We start from the raw sequence: 17,574 nt of genomic DNA, 5'->3' as shown, positions 1-17,574 counted from the left end.
GGGGGGGGGGGGGGGGGGGGGGGGGGGCAGTGCATACAGAGGGTACCGTAATGTAGCGTGTAGCACAGGGGATCACCTTCACTACAGTAGCAATCTCAATAGGGCTTATTTTCGGGGGAGGGCTTATTTTAGAGGAATCTTACACAGTAAGGAGAGGGCTTATATTCGGGATAGGTCTTATTATCGGGGAAACACGGTACCAGCTTGGACCTAAGAGCAGACTATAGCAGAGTGAGAAGGAACCCCAGCCTGCAGACTCACCCACCCTAAGGGTGGTTTGCAGCCTTCTCACCACAGGACAGAGGATCAGTTGGAGCTGGGAAAGAAAAAGCACAGGGCCTGTAACAGAAACAGCAGCTTTTCCTGGGGATACCAGCACACAGCCTGGAATGAAGAAAGTGTAAAATAACTCATTGGGAAAACAACTGACCTAGAGAACAGATCCAGGAGAAATAACCTAAGAATTATTGGTCTACAGGAAAGCCATGATGAAAAAAAGCAGCCTGGACAACATCCTCCAAGAGATTGTCAAAGAAAACTGTCCTGAGGTCCTAGAACCAGAGGGTAAGAATTGAAAGAATTCACTGGATTCCTCCTGAAAGAGATCCCAAATTGAAAACTCCAAGAAATATAGTAGCCAAATTCCAGAATTACAAGGTCAAGGAGAAAATACTGCAAGCAGCCAAGAAGAAACAATTCAAATATCATGGAACTACTGTCAGGATTATACAGAATCTAGCAGCTTCTACATTAAATGATCAGAGGGATTGGAATTTGATATTTCATAAGGCAAAAGAGTTAGGACTGCAACCAAGGATCAACTACCCAGCAAAACTGAGCATAATCTTTCAGGCAAGGAGATGGTTATTTAATGAAATAAGGGACTTCCAGACTTTCCTGAGGAAAAAGACAGAGCCCAATGGAAAATTCAATCTCCAATTACAAGACTCAAGACAGACATAAAGAGGTAAACAAGGAAAACACACACACACACACACATGCGCATAACTAGGGATTCAATAAGAGCAAACTGTTTGTTTCCCTATATGAGAAGTGAATACCTTTCAATATTGAAATTTATATAATTATCCTGACATTTAAAAGGGATATACACAGATAGAGGGCATGGGTATAAATGAACTAATCTGATGATAAAAAAAAACCTTATTAAGGGGTACAAAGAGATTGTAATGGGAGAAAAGGAAAGGATGAGGCAGAAAAAGGTAAATTATGACACACAAAGTGGCATAAAAGCATACTATAGTAGAGGGAAAGGAGGGATGGAGATGAACATCATATGAACTTTTTTCTCATTGGTTCTGGTTCAAAGAAGGATCAACATAATCAGTTAAGTTTAGGATTCCGATGTGAGAAGACACAAAAACTCATTAAAATAGAGGGAAAGGAGGGAGGGAGAAGAGCACTGTATGAAATTTACTCTCATCTGTTGGGGTTAAAGGAGGGAATAACATACTCTGTTAAGTATAAAAATCCATTGTGCCCTACAGGCAGTAGGAAGGGTAAGGGGGGGGGGAGGCTGTGGTTAGAAGGGAGGTAAATATTAGTAAGGGAAAAGGGTAGGTAAAGAGGGGGTGACAGGGAGGGAATACTGACGGAGGCATTGGTCATAAGGAAAACTCTTAAGGAGGGGAAGGGAGAAGGAAGAAACAAAAACATTAACAGGGGAGGGAATAGGATGAAGGGAAAGACACAGATAGTAATCATAACTGTGAATGTGAATGGGGTGAACTCTCCAGTAAAATGGCAGCAGATAGCAGAAGGGATTAAAACCACAATCCTACAATATGATGTCTGCAAGAGGCACATTTGAAACAATGGAATACCCACAGGGTAAAGGTAAAAGGCTGGAGTAGAATATATTATGCTTCAACTAATGTAAAAATAAAAGGAGAGGTAACAATCATTATCTCAGATAAAATAAAAGTGAAAATAGATCTAATTAAAAGAGATAAGGAAGGAAATTATAACTGCTAAAAGGCACCATTGAGAATGAAGTAATATCATTACATAACATATATGCACCAAGTGGTATAGCATCCACATTCCTAGAGGAGAAGTCAAGGGAATTAGAAGAAGAAATAGATAGCAAAATTATACTAGTGAGGAACCTCAATCTCCCCCTCTCTGAACTTGATATATCTACCAAAATAAACAAGAAAGAAGTTAAGAAGGTGAATAGAATTTTAGAGGGGCTAGACAGGATAGATCTCTGGAGAAAACTGAATGGGGATAAAAAGGAATGTACATTGTTCTCAGTGGTACATGGAACATACACAAAAATCTACTTGAGCATAAAAACCTCAAAATTCAGTGCAGAAAGGAAGAAATATTAAATGCATCCTCCTCAGATCATGATGCAATAAAAATCATATGCAATAAAGGGCCATGGAAAGATAGACTAAAAACTAATTGGAAACTAAACAATTTAATTCTAAAGAATGAGTGGGTTCTCTTTCCGCCATCTTGCAGTGCTGCCACCATGGTGCTCATGAATGTCCTGGCAGATGCTCTCAAAAGCACAAACAATGCAGAAAAGCAAGGAAAATGCCAGGTTCTCATTAGGCTGTGCTCTAAAGTAATTGTCCGGTTCTTAAATGTGATGATGAAGCATGGTTACATTGGTGAATTTGAGATCATTGATGATCACAGAGCAGGAAAAATTGTTGCGAATCTCACCGGCCGATTAAACAAGTGTGGTGTAATCAGCCCCAGATTTGATGTTCAATTGAAAGATCTGGAAAAGTGGCAAAATAATCTGCTACCATCCCGTCAGTTTGAGTTTATTGTGCTTACAACCTCAGCTGGCATCATGGACCACGAGGAAGCAAGACGAAAACACACAGGAGGAAAAATCCTGGGATTCTTTTTCTAAGGATGTAAAACATACATACAAAATAAAATGCTCCAATGGACAAAAAAAAAAAAAAAAGAATGAGTGGGTCAGGGTGGCTATGTGGCGCAATGAGTAAGAGAACCGGCCCCAGAGTCGGGAGGACCCGGGATTGGTTCTGGCCTCAGATACTTAACACCTACACAAGAAAAACTGGCCATGTAACCTTGGGCAAGTTACTCAACCCCAACTGCTTTAAAAAAAAAGAATGAGAGGGTCAAACAAGAAATTATACAAACAATCAGTAACTTCATTCAAGAGAATGACAATAATGAGATAATACACCAAAACTTGTGGGATGAAGCAAAAGCAATTCTTAGGGGAAGTTTTATATCCATGAATGCATATATGAATAAATTAGAGAAAATGGAGGTCAATGAATTGGGCATGCAATTGAAAAAGCTAGAAAAAGAACAAATTGAAAATCTCCAATTAAATACTAAATTAGAAATAATGAAAACCAAAGGATAGATTAATAAAATTGAAGTTAAGAAAACTATTGAATTAATAAATAAAACTAAGATCTGGTTTTCTAAAACAATAATAAAATTGATAGACCTTTAGTCAATATGATAAAAAAAAAGAAAACAAAATTACAAGTATCAAAAATGAATGAAAAGGATGAATCTACCTCCAATGAAGAGGAAATTAAAACAATAATTAGGAATTATTTTGCCCAATTGTATGCACATACATTTCACAATCGTAGTGAAGTAGATTAATATTTTAAAAAAATACAAGTTGCCCAGATTAACTGAAGAGGAAATATATGATTTAAATAATCTCATCTCTAAAAAAGAAATTGAAACAGCCATCAGCAAACCCCCTAGTAAAAAAAATCTTTAGGGCCAGATGGATTTACTAGTGAATTCTATCAAATATTTAAAGAACAATTGATTTCAATTTTCTACATAGTATTTGTGAAAATTGGTATAGGAGTCCTACCAAATTCATTTTGTCACACAAATATGGTACTGATACCTAAATCAGAAAGAGACAAAATGGAGAAAGATAATTATAGACCAATATCCTTCATGAATATAGTTGTAAAATTTTCAAAAGAAATTTTAGCTAAAGCACTACAGCAACTTATCATGAGAATAATACACTTTGATCAGGTAGGATTTATTCCAGGAATGCAAAGATGGTTCAATATTAGGAAAACCATCAGCATAATTGATCCAATCAACAATGAAACTAACAGATATAATTATCTTAATAGATGCAGAAAATGCTTTTGACAAAGAACAACATCCATTCCTATTAAAAGCACTAGAAAGTATAGGAATAAATGGAGTTTTCCTTAATATAATAGGTAGCATCTATTTAAAAGCCATCAGCAAGAATTATATGTAATGGGGATAAGCTAGAAGCATTTCCAATAAGATTGGGGTGAAAAGGGGATATCCACTATCTCCCTTCTTTATTCAATCTGGTACTAGAAATCTTAACAGCAGCAATTAGAGAAGAAAAAGAAATCAAAGAAATCAAATTAGGCAAAGAAGAGACCAAGCTATCACTCTTTGCAGATGATATGATGATATACTTAGAGAATCCTAGAGAATCAAGTTAAAAACCACTTGAGAAAATAAATAAATTTGGCAAAATTGCAGGATATAAACTAAACCCCATAAATCCTTGGCATTCCTGCATATTTCTAATGAAATCCAACAACTAGAGACAGAAGGAGAAATCCCATTTAAAGTTACTGTAGACATTTTAAAATATTTATGAATCTACCTGCCAAAACAAACCCAGGACCTATATGAACAGAACTACAAAACACTTTTCACACAAATAAAATCAGATCTAACTAATTGGAAAAACATCAATTGTTCATGGCTGGGTTGAGCTAATATAATAAAAATGACAATTTAACCCAAAATTAAATTATATATTTAGTGACATAGCAATCAATCTACCAAAATATTACTTCATAGAGCTAGAAAAAAATAGTAACAATTCACTTGGAAGAACAAAATGTCCAGAATATCAAGGGAATTAATGAAACAAAATACTAGGGAAGATGACCTAGCCATACCAGATTTTAATCTGTATTATAAAGCAGCAGTCATCAAAACTAGTTGGTACTGGCTGAGGAATAAAGAAGGGGATCAATGGAATAGACTGGGTACACGAGACTCAGCAGTCAATGACTATAGTAATCTACTGTTTGATAAACCCAAAGACCCCAGGTTTGGGGATAAGAACTCACTGACAAAAACAGCTGGGAAAATTGGAATATAGCATTATATTACCTAACACCATATAACATGGCATGGGCAATGACTTTTTGGCAAGGTTATTTATGGATGGAAGTTTGAGCTGAAGCAATGTTTCTCTTACAATTTGAGTATGAGAAAGACTTTTATTTCAAGAAGTATTGTAAGGGCAAGAGCAGCTCGGGAAAAGAAACTGTAGTTTCAGCACAACTTTATCCAAGTTTCAGGTTCCTTTAGGTGGGTGAGGAAATAGTTAGCATCCTGCCAGCCAATTCTTAATATGTTTCATTTATTGTTAATGCTATTTCAATTGGCTTAATTTAAAAAAAGTCCACATTAAACATTAGGTTTTAGGGGGTAGAGAAGGGAAGCATTTCCATCCCCCCTTCCCCCTCTCCCGCATTTATAACTTTGATTCTATTTCTTCCTTTTCTACTTCTTTCTGTTGCTTTTCCCTCCATTACTCTGATTAACAATCTTAATCTAATTATATTGTCGGGAAACAACCAAAATAGTGCTCCTGGGCTCTTGTTGGATCTGTGTAGATGATAGCTCAAACACATCAATGATTTCTTCTTGAAAAATAATTTCCTTCTCTCACTATAGCTGTGATATTCTTGGTTGAATTGACTGGTATTCAGACCCCAGGGTTCCTTCACAGCTTATAGGAGGGACGAGATAAGGTTTAAGATGGAAATACACAATTCATTTGGCCTTGTGAATGAGCTTACCAGAAACATTCATACTAGTGAGGACTTCAGCCATGTAGTCTGAAGTTCAATTTAGAATCTGGAGATAGGATCTTGCCCTCTCTATAAGCCATTTTAAATCTAGACTCTAATGCAACAGTGGCAAGAGTATTAGTCCTAAGTGGGTTACATAGGATTTGGAAATAAGATATGAGGTTCCATACTGCTGGAAGAGAAAGGGTAAATTGGGTAAGACCTAGGTGTCCTTACCTCTGTTATCTATGGCTCAAAACTGAAGCTCTGGGTTTATATGGACTGTGTTCAATTTAGGGAAACTTTTCTTTTGGGGACCTTTTTCAAGAGGCGATCAGTGAATCCTTTACATTTCTATTTTGCCCTCTGGTTCTAGAATATCAGGGCAAATTTTCTTGATATATTCTTGAAGGATTATTTCTAGGGTCTTTTTTTTTCATCATGGCTTTCAGATAGTCCAATAATTTTTAAATTATCTCTCCTGGTTCACATTGCCTTCTATTCTTTCATTGGTTTGGATCTGTTTTACAGTTTCTTGATTTCTCAGAAAGTCATTAGCTTCCAATTGCTCCAATCTAATTTTGAAAGAATTATTCTCTTCGGTGAGTTTTTGAAATTCCTTTTTCCATCTTGCCAATTCTGCTTTTTAAAGTCTCATTGGCTTTTTGGGCCTCTTTTGCCATTTGAATTAGTCTATTTTTTTTAAAGCAATTTGGGTTAAGTAACTTGCTGAAGGTTACACGGCCAGTTATTTCTGGGTGTGGTGCTAAGTGTCTGAGCCCCGATTCGATCCCCAGGTCATCCCAACACTGGGGCCGGTGCTCTTACTCACTTTGCTACCTAACTGCCCCTATTTTTTAAGGTGTTATTTTCTTCAGTATTATTTGGGCCTCTTTTAGCAGGATGTTGACTCACTTTTCACAATTTTCTTGCATCATTCTCATTTCTCTTCCCAATTTTTCCTCCACTTCTCTCATTTGCTTTTCAAAATCCTTCTTGAGCTCCTCCATGGCCTATAACCAATTCATATTTTTCTTGGAAGCTTTTGATACAGGAGTTTTAACTTTGTTGACTTCTTCTGGCTACATGTTTTGATCCTTTTTGTCCCCAAAAAAGGATTCTGTGGTCTGATTGCCCTTCCTCTGTTTGCTCATCTTGCCAGCCAGTTATTTGACTTTTGAACTCTTTTCCACAGTAGAACTCTGCTTCCAAAGTGGAAAGAGTTTTATTCTAAATCTCTGGGGCTTTTGCAAATGTTGTCAGAACTATGAGGAGGGCACCCTTTCTACAGACACCCCAAGTTCTGGCCCCCTGGCCACACAACCCAGGACCATTACCCAAGACCACAATCTAGATCCAAGTAGGTCAAAGCAAGAGCAATTACCTTCTGAATAGTCACTTGTTTGCCCTACTATATGCAGGCCAGGAGCTCTGGAGGCAGCCATGCAGCAGCAGCTGCAGCCACCATGCCTCTGCCAACTCTAGCCCTGAGGCAGGGACTGCACCACACTCTTCCATCACTGGGTTCTAATAGTGTTCACCACTGACCTTTTACTTTCTCTTTGGCATTTATGGGTTGAGAAGTCTGGAAATCACCACAGCTGTTCTCCTGAAGTCTGCTGCTGGTCAAGGCTGCCCCAAGTCTGGACCCAGGCAGCTCACTCAGGACTGTGCTTGGCTCCCAGCTTGGTGTGATAGGCCCTTCCTGTCAGCCTACTGGGCTGCCTTCAGCAGGAGAATTGTTTCTCTAGGTCACTTTGTGGGTTCTATAGTTTAGAGTCATATTTTACAGGTGTTGGAGGTGGTTGGAGTGGGAGCTCAGACAAGTTTCTGGTTTTATTCCCCTATCTTTGCTCCACCCCTAAAACTTTTCAATATTCGTACTCTCTTTAGCTCATGCCGCTACCTAGAGTTTTCCCTGAGAATAGAATTTGGTTTATATCTAGGTCTGCACACAAAAGAAAAATGGCCCTTGGCTCCTATGCATGTACCCAGGCTAAATAAGAAATTGAATTTCAGGTTCATATAAGTCCAACAAAAAAGCAATGGACCTTGTATCTAAGCCTATAAGCCCTGCCTGCACAACATACAACCCCTGAGGATTTGGGGCAGCCTAAAAAAATGTGGGGTTGTCTCTGAGTACTCTTATATGTTTGACATGTGACCCATGGTAACTGTCATCAGTCTCTCTCTGGTCTAATTTATCCACAGCCTGAATAAGTTTAGCCTATTTTAATTTTTGCTCCTACCTACTGCCAAGTTGTGCGGGTCTGATATAAGCACTCAAGTTAGTTCTTCTTCCCTCTCTGATGGTCTTCTACCTTCCAGGACCCTATTTAGTCTTCTAAACTAGTGGTTTCCAAAGTTGGGACTGTGGCTGCTCAAGGTAGAAGGGGTCAGAGTCTGATTCATATTCACCTTTATCCCATTCTTTTACAATGTGTTTGTGTAACTTTTAGAATGCATATAATTATCAATATGGTAATCTTTGTTGTTGTTCAGTCGTTTGCAGTCATGTCTGACTCTTTGTGACCCCATTTGAGGTTTGCTTCGCAAAGATGTTAGAGTGGTTTGCCATTTCCTTCTCCAGTTCATTTTACAGATGAAGAAACTGAGGCAAACATGGTTAAGTGACTTGCTCAGGATCATACAGCTAGTAAGTATCTAAGGCCAGATTTTAACTCAGAAAGATGAGTCTTCCTGTCTCCAGGCCTGGCACTCTATCCACTATACCACCTAACTGCCCACAGTAATACAAGTGCATAATCTATTTTTTAAAAAGTAAATGTAGGGCAGCTAGGTGGCACAGTGAATAGAGCACAGGCCCTGGAGTCAGGAGGACCGGAGTCCAAATCTGGCCTCAGACACTTACACACACACACACAAACTAGCCATGTGACCTTGGGCAAGTCACTTAACCCCAATTGCCGCCGCCCCCCAAAAAGTAAAAAGTAAATATACTGGGGCAGCTAGGTGGCACAGTGAGTAGAGCACCAGCCCTAGAGTCAGGAGGACCTGAGTTCAAATCCAGCCTCAGACACTTAACACTTACTAGCCATGTGACCTTGGACAAGTCACTTAACCCCAATTACCCTGCCCTCCCTCCTCCAAAAAAAAAAAAGGCCAAAAAAAAGTAAATGTACATGTGTTGGGAGTGTGTATATTTCTTTTACTGATGTGAGTGTGATAAAAAAAACACAGAAACTTTATACTCTTTATACTTTTACTCTGGATTTGAAGACTTTTTATAAAGGGGCTAAAGAAACAACCCTCTCTCTCTGGTCTTGCAAAATCCATATGAATGCAAAGTGTATATAATCCAGTTCTAATCAATTGCTCCACTCCTTCCATACATTACAATAAAGCTCAGTATTTTTAATTGTTCAACTCCTCTGGAAGAATAAATTGTACTTTCTCTAGTTGTAAACAGATTTTTTTAAAGAGATAATGTAAAAAGTCATCTGAAAGTTGCTATCCTCACTTAAACCAGAGGTCAGAAAATTCCTGGGTAGCAAAGAATTAGCCTCTCTTATTATCTGTCAAAAAAACTAATTGATTCTTTACTTCTTGTCTTTAGAAGCCAAAGGAAGGATTTCATTTTTTATCCTGGAGGGAATAGGGAGCCACCGGAATTGATTGAATAGGGAGGATGGCACAGTTGGATCTGAAATTTAAGAAGATCAATTTGACAACTGAATGGAAGATGGGCTAGAGTGGGAGAGGTTTGAGGCAGAGAGATCAACCCAAAGGCTCTTAAAAGAATCCAGGCATGAGGTGATCAAGGTCTTCATAAGGATGGTGGCAGGGTCAAAGAAAAGAAAACATATAGAGGTGTTAACAATGGTTGACACAATCCAGCATCAGATGAGTAAGAGTTTAGTTTGATGCTAATTATAGTGTCAGATTCTGACCTGGCTAATTCCTACCTGTATGACCTTGGGTCAGCCTTTTTACTCTCTGAGCTGCAGATTAAATTAGACACTCTCAATATTCTTTTCAGTTTGAAATCTTATGTTATAAAACTTGGGCCTCTTTTTAAAAAGTTGTTACTGATTTTTTTTTGTTTTTCCATTCTAATAATTTCTGAGTATACCCCTTCCAAAAACCTGCCAACACCCCTTTTCTTGTGTTGCAGATGATAAGTAGAATGCTTGTTTAATTTGATGAATATCCTAATCAATTTGATGGAATTGCAGGATGTGAAATTTTTTCAAAAGGGGCCACCTCCCAGGGAACAAGATATAAACATTAGGCCTTGCTGGAATGATATTGAAATCCCTTATTAATCTATAGGGCTTGAGGCTAGCTCAAAGACAATGAGTAACTGGAGGAGACAGAGGGAATTGTCTCCCTCTGACAAATATTCATGCCTCAAAATTCCATCATGGTGATTAGGTGATCAAATTGAATATCGTGGTACACTTGTAAAAAAGAAGTTAAACAAAATCAAACAATACAGTAACCAGAAAAGACAAATGGAAACATGGGTAACATTCCCTAACTCCTATGACCTTTTTGCTACAATAAAAATAGAGACAATTAAAACAAGACTGGCATATTTAAGTAAAACCAATGGAGTATTCCATTATTAAAATCTTATTTTTCATCTATGAATTTAAAAATAATACCTAGCATTTATATTATTAAATATGTTTAATTAATTAACATATTAAATATATAAATGAGCTAGAAAAGAAAATGTCAACCCACTCCAGTATCTTTGCCAAGAAAACCAAAAATGAGGTCATGAAGAATCAGACACAACTTAAAAGACTGAACAACAAGTGTTTATATAGCACTTTGAGGTTTGCAATAACTTTACAAATGTTATCTCATTTGATCCTCATAACAACCCTGGGAGATAAGTATTATTATTTTTCCCCAATTTAGCTCTGAAGGACCTGAAGTAGTAGAGGTTACATGACTTGCCAAAGGTCACACATCTGGTTAAGTGTTTGAGGCTGGATTTGAACTCAGATCTTCCTGACTCCAGACTTCCTGCTTTACCCACTATGCCACCTAGCTGCCTACCTTATTCCAAGTATTAGTCCCTTAATATTTTTCTCTCATGGCTTCTGGCAATAGATGGGCCCCATAAAGGACTGGCCAGTCTCAGGGACCCTTTTTGTATATTCCTCTATTCCAAAGCAAACCGTACCTAATTAGGAGCCCAAAGAAGAAATAAGTAATATATACATGATAACCAGGAGAATCTCCTCCTACTACTGCTATCATCCTCTAATCAAGAATGATTTCAGGGGAATTTGTATGCTTGGTAATAATTACACATCAGGCAGAGTACATGATGGTCTGCTTAAGTAATAATTCTGTCCTTTGTATGTAAAGCTATTATGACCTACTTTCAGCAATGATAAATGAAATTTACATAGCAATTTAAATAGTGCAAACCATTTCACAAGCTTTATTTCATCTGAGCTTCACTGAAATCTTGGGAGATAAGTGCCAGAGATGTTATTATCCTAATTTTATAGATGAAGAAGCAGAATCAGAGAAGTGATGTGATCTGCTCATAGTCACAAAACTAAGTAATGTCAAAGTCGGTACTTGAATACATGCCTTCTGGACTCCAAGTCAGAACTTTATCCACTCTACCAACTGTGTTTCACAAAGTGGTGTTTGTTTGTTTGTTTTTTAAGTGGTGATAATGAGCTTGTATAAAGACTTTAATGTTTGCTTGATTTTGCCTATGGCCAAAAACAATATGTGTTCAACAGACATGCAGCTGGAGCCAGGAGAGTGGTCTGCTTGTGCAAACCAGAGTGAAAGGGTCTGTCAAGGAACCCAAACCATGTCTTTGCTATCACAGTGGTTCTTTCACATAGCTAACCAGCCACAGTCTTGCAGAAAAAAAATATAGCAGATTATCCAAAGATGGTGTGTGACAATCAGTATCAGAAGTTAATTCCCCATACGTAGGGCATTATTCCACAGAGGCAGGAATATGGTGAACTGATTCCCTTCTGACCAGGACAGACAGCTTAAAAATTTTTTCCAGTCTTTTTAGGAAAACAAAAACAATAGAAATTCGTAAGTCAATAAACTGAGTGTATAGACCCCTGTCTTTTAAATAAGCTCAGATCACAAAATTCTAAAGCATCAGCCTAGAGTGTCATCTAAGATTCAATAGATTTTTTATTTAAACCCTGTTTATTAAAGGCATAGAGAAAGTGAGATAGTAAAACTACTTTAGCATCACAGGTCTAGCCTTCAAGAAGATGCAGAGATACTAAAATAGGGCAGTCAGATCATATGTGCAGGCAGTGAATCTTTCAAAACATCCAGTCTCTTAATATTTCCTCTCAATACTGAGCCTCACTGCTGATTCTAGTGACAGGGGCTGAATGTTCAATGTATATGGAGGGAAGCCAAAGGATTGCACCCTAAAAGATTTTAGAAACCCTCTGTTTTGGTCTCCTCATTTTGTAGATGAGGAAATGGACAGGTAAAGTATCTTAACCTGGGTTGTAAAGCAAATCATTGGCGCAGATAGAATGAGAACTGAAATCTCCAGTATTCATTTCACTGTTTACTTTTATAGGCCACTTGTATTAGAAAGGGATTTTTACAGCTAAGACAAATAAAGGTCCAAAGAAGTGAGGACAAAGGATAAAACTGAGGCTTATGCTATGTGCCCTATTTTAATAAGAAAACCACAGTACTTCTTCAAAAGAAGAAGCACATGGTTGCATGGGTTTTGTATGAATATTGTCTTCAAATGATTTTACACTATAAATACGATAAAAGAGTAAGTAAGCAGGACATTTTAATCATCTAGCAAAAATAATAAAAAAGATATTCTATGCCAAGAGTGCTACCACAAATACTATAAGTAAAGCCAATACATTGCTTAGTACATGCATTAATTAGTATTTAAATAACTAGAAATTACTGTCAATTACCAAGCATTACCACCAATTACTTGCTGTGTGGACAGCTTCCGTTGATGTTATGAATAATTCCAGCTACTGATTTTCTGTAATTGCAAACTGTGATTTTCCTTTGAATAAATGGCCTAGCAGCACCACAATACCAAACAGAGTTCCTATTCACACCAATAAAAGTTGTTTGACTTTCTCTTTCACCTCCTGCTGATTCTTCAGAACTGATGATTTCTCTGTTTCTCTTTCTTCCCTTCTCTGTCCCTCTCCTTTTTTCTCTTTGATTCTCTTCTCTCTCTGTCTCTTCTTCTATCTCTCTATTTTCCTTTCTCTGTCTCTATCTTTCGGTCTCTTTCCTTCTCTCTCTTCCTTTCTTTCTCCCTCTCTTTCTCTGGGTCTGTTTCTGGCTCTCTTTCTCTGATACTTAGCACTCAAAGAAACTCAGGAAAGTCTTTTGTATGACATTTTCCCAACATGGCAAGACCTCACCTAAAATATTAAAAACAACACACTGAAAATTGCTAAGAGGGAACCTCTCAGCTCCTGGGTCAGTGGCTGCTTGGATCAAATTATGAGAGCGGAAAGGACATGCTTATGAGAGAAAAGGAAAGAATGTGGTTTATTAGGGACCTTGGGACCAAGAATGAGGTCAGAGTTCATATCTCCCACTTACTACCTGTTGGACCTTAGAGAAACAATTATACCCCTCTCAGCCTCAGTTTTTTCAATGTAAAAATCAAGATGTTGGGCTAAATTATCTTAAAGGTCCCCTCTAGCTCTAAATCTATGATGCTATGTCCTTCCTACTCTGCTAGAAACTCATGGCATAACTTAAGAAAAGCTATCTAACTAATATGGATTTTATTTTCCCCACTAGCCATATGGATTACTACTTATTTCATAGGTAAAGGGGTGAAAATTAATATGTTAAAGCCTGTAACACATTTCAGAAGCCTCAAGTCAAAAGTATAGCTCATGGAAAATAATGATAGTACACATTTGTACATAATATCCCCAAAGTTTGGTGTAGTTTGAAGATATTAAAACTTAAAGCTTTCCAATATTTTTGGAACATCCTGTAGAGTGCTTTCCATTTTTTAAAGAACTTTCCTCATAACAACCCTTTGAAGTAGCTCATGCTAGTGAGAAAAGGAGCACAAGTGTACACCTGGTTGGTACTATAGAGGCATCTACTTCAAACCATTCTCATCTACCCACCCATTTTATAGATGTATGTGTGCATGTATATGTGTGTATATCTTTTTAATCCCTTAATAAGCCATCCTTTTCCTACCTTTCCAGTCTTTTTACACCTTATTTCCTTCCACATACTCTATGATCCTTGAACAAAACACTCCATCTACTGATTCACTGCATTTTCACTGGCTGTCCCCCATACCTGGAGCTTTTTCCCTCCTCATCTCCATCTCAAATAACTTCAAATAACTTTCCTAAGAAAATCCCATGGTCAGTATTGATGTGATATGGTCTATAGAGTCACAAAGAGTTGGATATGAATCTTTCTTCAAGACTCAGCTATATCCACATCTTCTACAAAAAGCTTTTCCTGATTCCTCTTAATATTAATGCCATCTCTCTGTTGATTATCTCCAATTTATCCTGTCTATATCTTCTTTGTACACAGTTGTTTCCATGTTGTCTCCCTCAGTAGACTGTGAGAGCAAGGAACTGGAATGAGTCACTGTTTTTTTTCTTTTTATGCCCAGTGCTTAGCATAGTATCTGATACATACTAGGTATTTAATATATGCTTGCTGTTATTAATGCCTTCTCTACCAATCCCCATTTTATTCCCACAGGAAACAGAACACATGCTACCCTTTCCTGAACAATCATTTTAATAAATGCTACAAGATGAAAAAATGAATTTATGAATTATCAGAGCAGCAATTTCTTTATTTCCAGGTAATCCAATCATGGGAATTTGTCAGCTCAAATTGGAGAAACAAACCCATCCCAAGCATTTCAAAACCTGAATGAAAGCTAAGGCAATAAATGTAGTGATTGTTTTAAGGTTTGAGCAAGCCCTTTGGTGGGTTTGTGTGTGTGTGTGTGTGTGTGTGTGTGTGTGTGTTCACTTTGTGTCTTTCAACCCTGAACCATCTCAAGTTTTCATTACCTCTTCTTCAATCACTCCTCTTAGCCCTCTGTGGGTGGGTATTGATGTTTCAGCCAGCAGCCAAGCCTGCTGAATTCAGACTCTAAAGTTTGACTGAAAAGAACATGCTGTTTGCTGAGTGCCAGGTACTTCTGCTGATCCAGACAGAATCAGTAAAACTGGATCTATCAGCCACTTTCCAAGCCTTCAGAAAGTTCACCTACATCAATAAGAAAATGAGTCAGATACCAGTTTGACCAGACCAGACAGCTAGAAAGTAATTTATTAAGCACTAACTATATGCTAGGCACTGTGCTAAGTGTTAGGGATACAAAGAAAGACAAATACACAGTTCCTGACCTTAAGGGGCCTCACAGTCTTCTGGAGAAGATAATATGCAAACAGCTATGTACATATGAGATCTATACAGTATAAATTGAGGGAAATCTCAGAGAGAAGGCACTAGCAGTAAGGGAGACTGGGACAGCGCTCTCTCTCTCTCTCTCTCTCTCTCTCTCTCTCTCTCTCTCTCTCTCTCTCTCTCTCTCTCTCTCTCTCTCTCTCTTAGCAATTGGGGTTAAGTAACTTGCTCAAGGTTACACGGCCAGTTATTTCTGGGTGTGGTGCTGAGTATCTGAGCCCGGGATTCGATTTCCAGGTCATCCCGACACTGGAGCCGGTGCTCTTACTTGCTGTGCGACCTGGCTGCCCCTGGGACAGCTCTCTTGCAGAAGGTAAGATCTAAGCTGAATCTTAAAGGAAACCAAGGAATCCAGGAGACAGAGGTGAGGAGGGAGAGAATTTTGGGATATGGCAGAGAGTCAGTGTAAAAAAGAAAATGTTTTGTGGGAAAAAATAAAAACAAACAAAAATCAAAACCAAGAAATGTAGAGTCATTTAGATTACCAAGTACCTGGAGGGGAATAAAATATAAATACTAGAAAAAGAGGAAGAGAGCAGGATGTGAAGGACTCTAAAAATCAAATAGATGATATGGCAGCTGACCATTTTGTATTACTGGGTCTAGATTGCTTAATGTCTCTGCATATCCAGCCTTTCTAAGATAAATGCAGCTTACAGTAGGCAAATGCAACAGAATCCAGCATCCAAATAGTTCCTTCCTTGTAGGTGCAATATAAAAAAAAAAATATGAGCCTCAATATCTGTAGGCAGCACTTTCACTTATCTCTTAGACACCTAAATATATTACAAAGCATGACAACTCACCTGCTAATTGAATTCTAGTCACTCAGGTGTAGGGAGATTGACAATTTCTTCCTGGCTCCAAATTTGATCTTTGAAAGGACTCTTTGTGTCTCATTTTCCATAGGGAAGTAAGAAAATTTGAACACTGAACCTCACAGTAGAAAGGACATAATAGTATTACTTTATGGAGAAACAAGAGCATCTTTAGTATCCTGACACTAGTTTGAAAGATGAAAATATGATTTCATATACTTGTGTAAATGTGGAGAAATCTCTCCACCTATAATGGTCCTCATTTTAAAAAATTGTTTAATATTTAATTTTTCCAATTACATGTAAAAATGATTTTTACATTCATTTAAAAATTTTGATTTTCAAATTCTCTCCCTCTCTGATTCCCCTATCCCTTCATTGAGAAGGCAAGAAAATTTATATGGGTTTGACATATGCAGTCAGGCAAAACAAACCTCCATTTAATATGGAGGTTTCATTCTTTCATGGTGTGAAAGAAAATGTACCAAAGTTTAAAAAAAAAGTATGCTTTGATCTGCATTCAGATTCTGTTGATTTTTTTTCTCTGGAGGTGGATAGCATTTTTAATTATAACTCTTTCAGAATTATCTTAGATGATTGTTTTGCTGAGAATAGCTAAGTCATTCACAGTTGATCATCATTCAATATTGCTGTTACTGTACACAATATTCTCTTGTTTTTGCTCATTTCACTTTGTTTCAGTTCATGTAAGTCTTTCCAGTTTTCTTTCCAGAAAGTATCCTGCTCACTATTTCTTATAACACAATGGTATTCCATAAAAATCATATACCACAACTTATTTAGCCATTTCCCAGTCGATAGGTATCTTCTCAATTTCTAATTCTTTGTCTCCACAAAAAGAACCACTCTACGTAATTTTTGCACATTTAGGTCTTTTTCCTTTTTAAAAGAAATCTCTTTGGGATACAGACCTAGAATTGGTATTGCTGGGTCAAAGGGCATGCACAATTTTATAATCCTTTGAGCATAGTTCTAAATTGTTCTTCAAAATGGTTCGATCAGTACACAACTCCACTAACAGTGCTTTAGTGGCTCAATTTTCCCACTTACCCTCCAGCATTACTCATTTTCCTTCTCTGTCATATTAGCCAATCTGATATGTGTTTGGTAGTATCTAAGAGTTGTTTCAATTTGCATTTCTCTAATCAATAATGATTTAGAGCATTCTTTCATATAATTCTAAGTAGCTTTAATTTCTTCATCTGGAAACTGCCTGTTCATATCCCTTGATCATTAGTCAATTGGGAAATGACCTGTATTCTTATAAATTGGACTCAGTTCTCTATATATTTGAGAAATGCACCCTTTATTAGAGAAATGCTATATTTTTTTCCACAGTTAAAATTACTGTATATTTCTCTCCATCTCATTTCCTCCCTATTTATCTTTATCTCTCTCTCTCACCCTCTTCCTCTTCAAAAGTGTTTTGCCTCTGACTGCTG

The 17,574-nt window shown here is 37.5% G+C and overlaps 1 protein-coding gene across 1 annotated transcript; it reads left to right on the top strand.

Annotated features, from left to right (window-relative positions):
• Positions 1-2,476: 2,476 nt before the first annotated feature.
• LOC138156992 (small ribosomal subunit protein uS8-like) lies at positions 2,477-2,953 on the top strand. Its single transcript, XM_069082426.1, has one exon. It carries the CDS (start codon positions 2,501-2,503, stop codon positions 2,891-2,893), a length of 393 nt encoding a protein of 130 aa, XP_068938527.1. The 5' UTR covers positions 2,477-2,500; the 3' UTR covers positions 2,894-2,953.
• Positions 2,954-17,574: the final 14,621 nt, after the last annotated feature.

Source organism: Petaurus breviceps, unplaced genomic scaffold (genome assembly GCF_028583685.1).
Source record: "Petaurus breviceps papuanus isolate PSGF00001 unplaced genomic scaffold, PetGlider_PUasm1.0 164, whole genome shotgun sequence".
Classification (NCBI taxonomy): Eukaryota; Metazoa; Chordata; class Mammalia; order Diprotodontia; family Petauridae; genus Petaurus; species Petaurus breviceps.
This window is presented reverse-complemented; position numbering and strand designations above follow the sequence as displayed.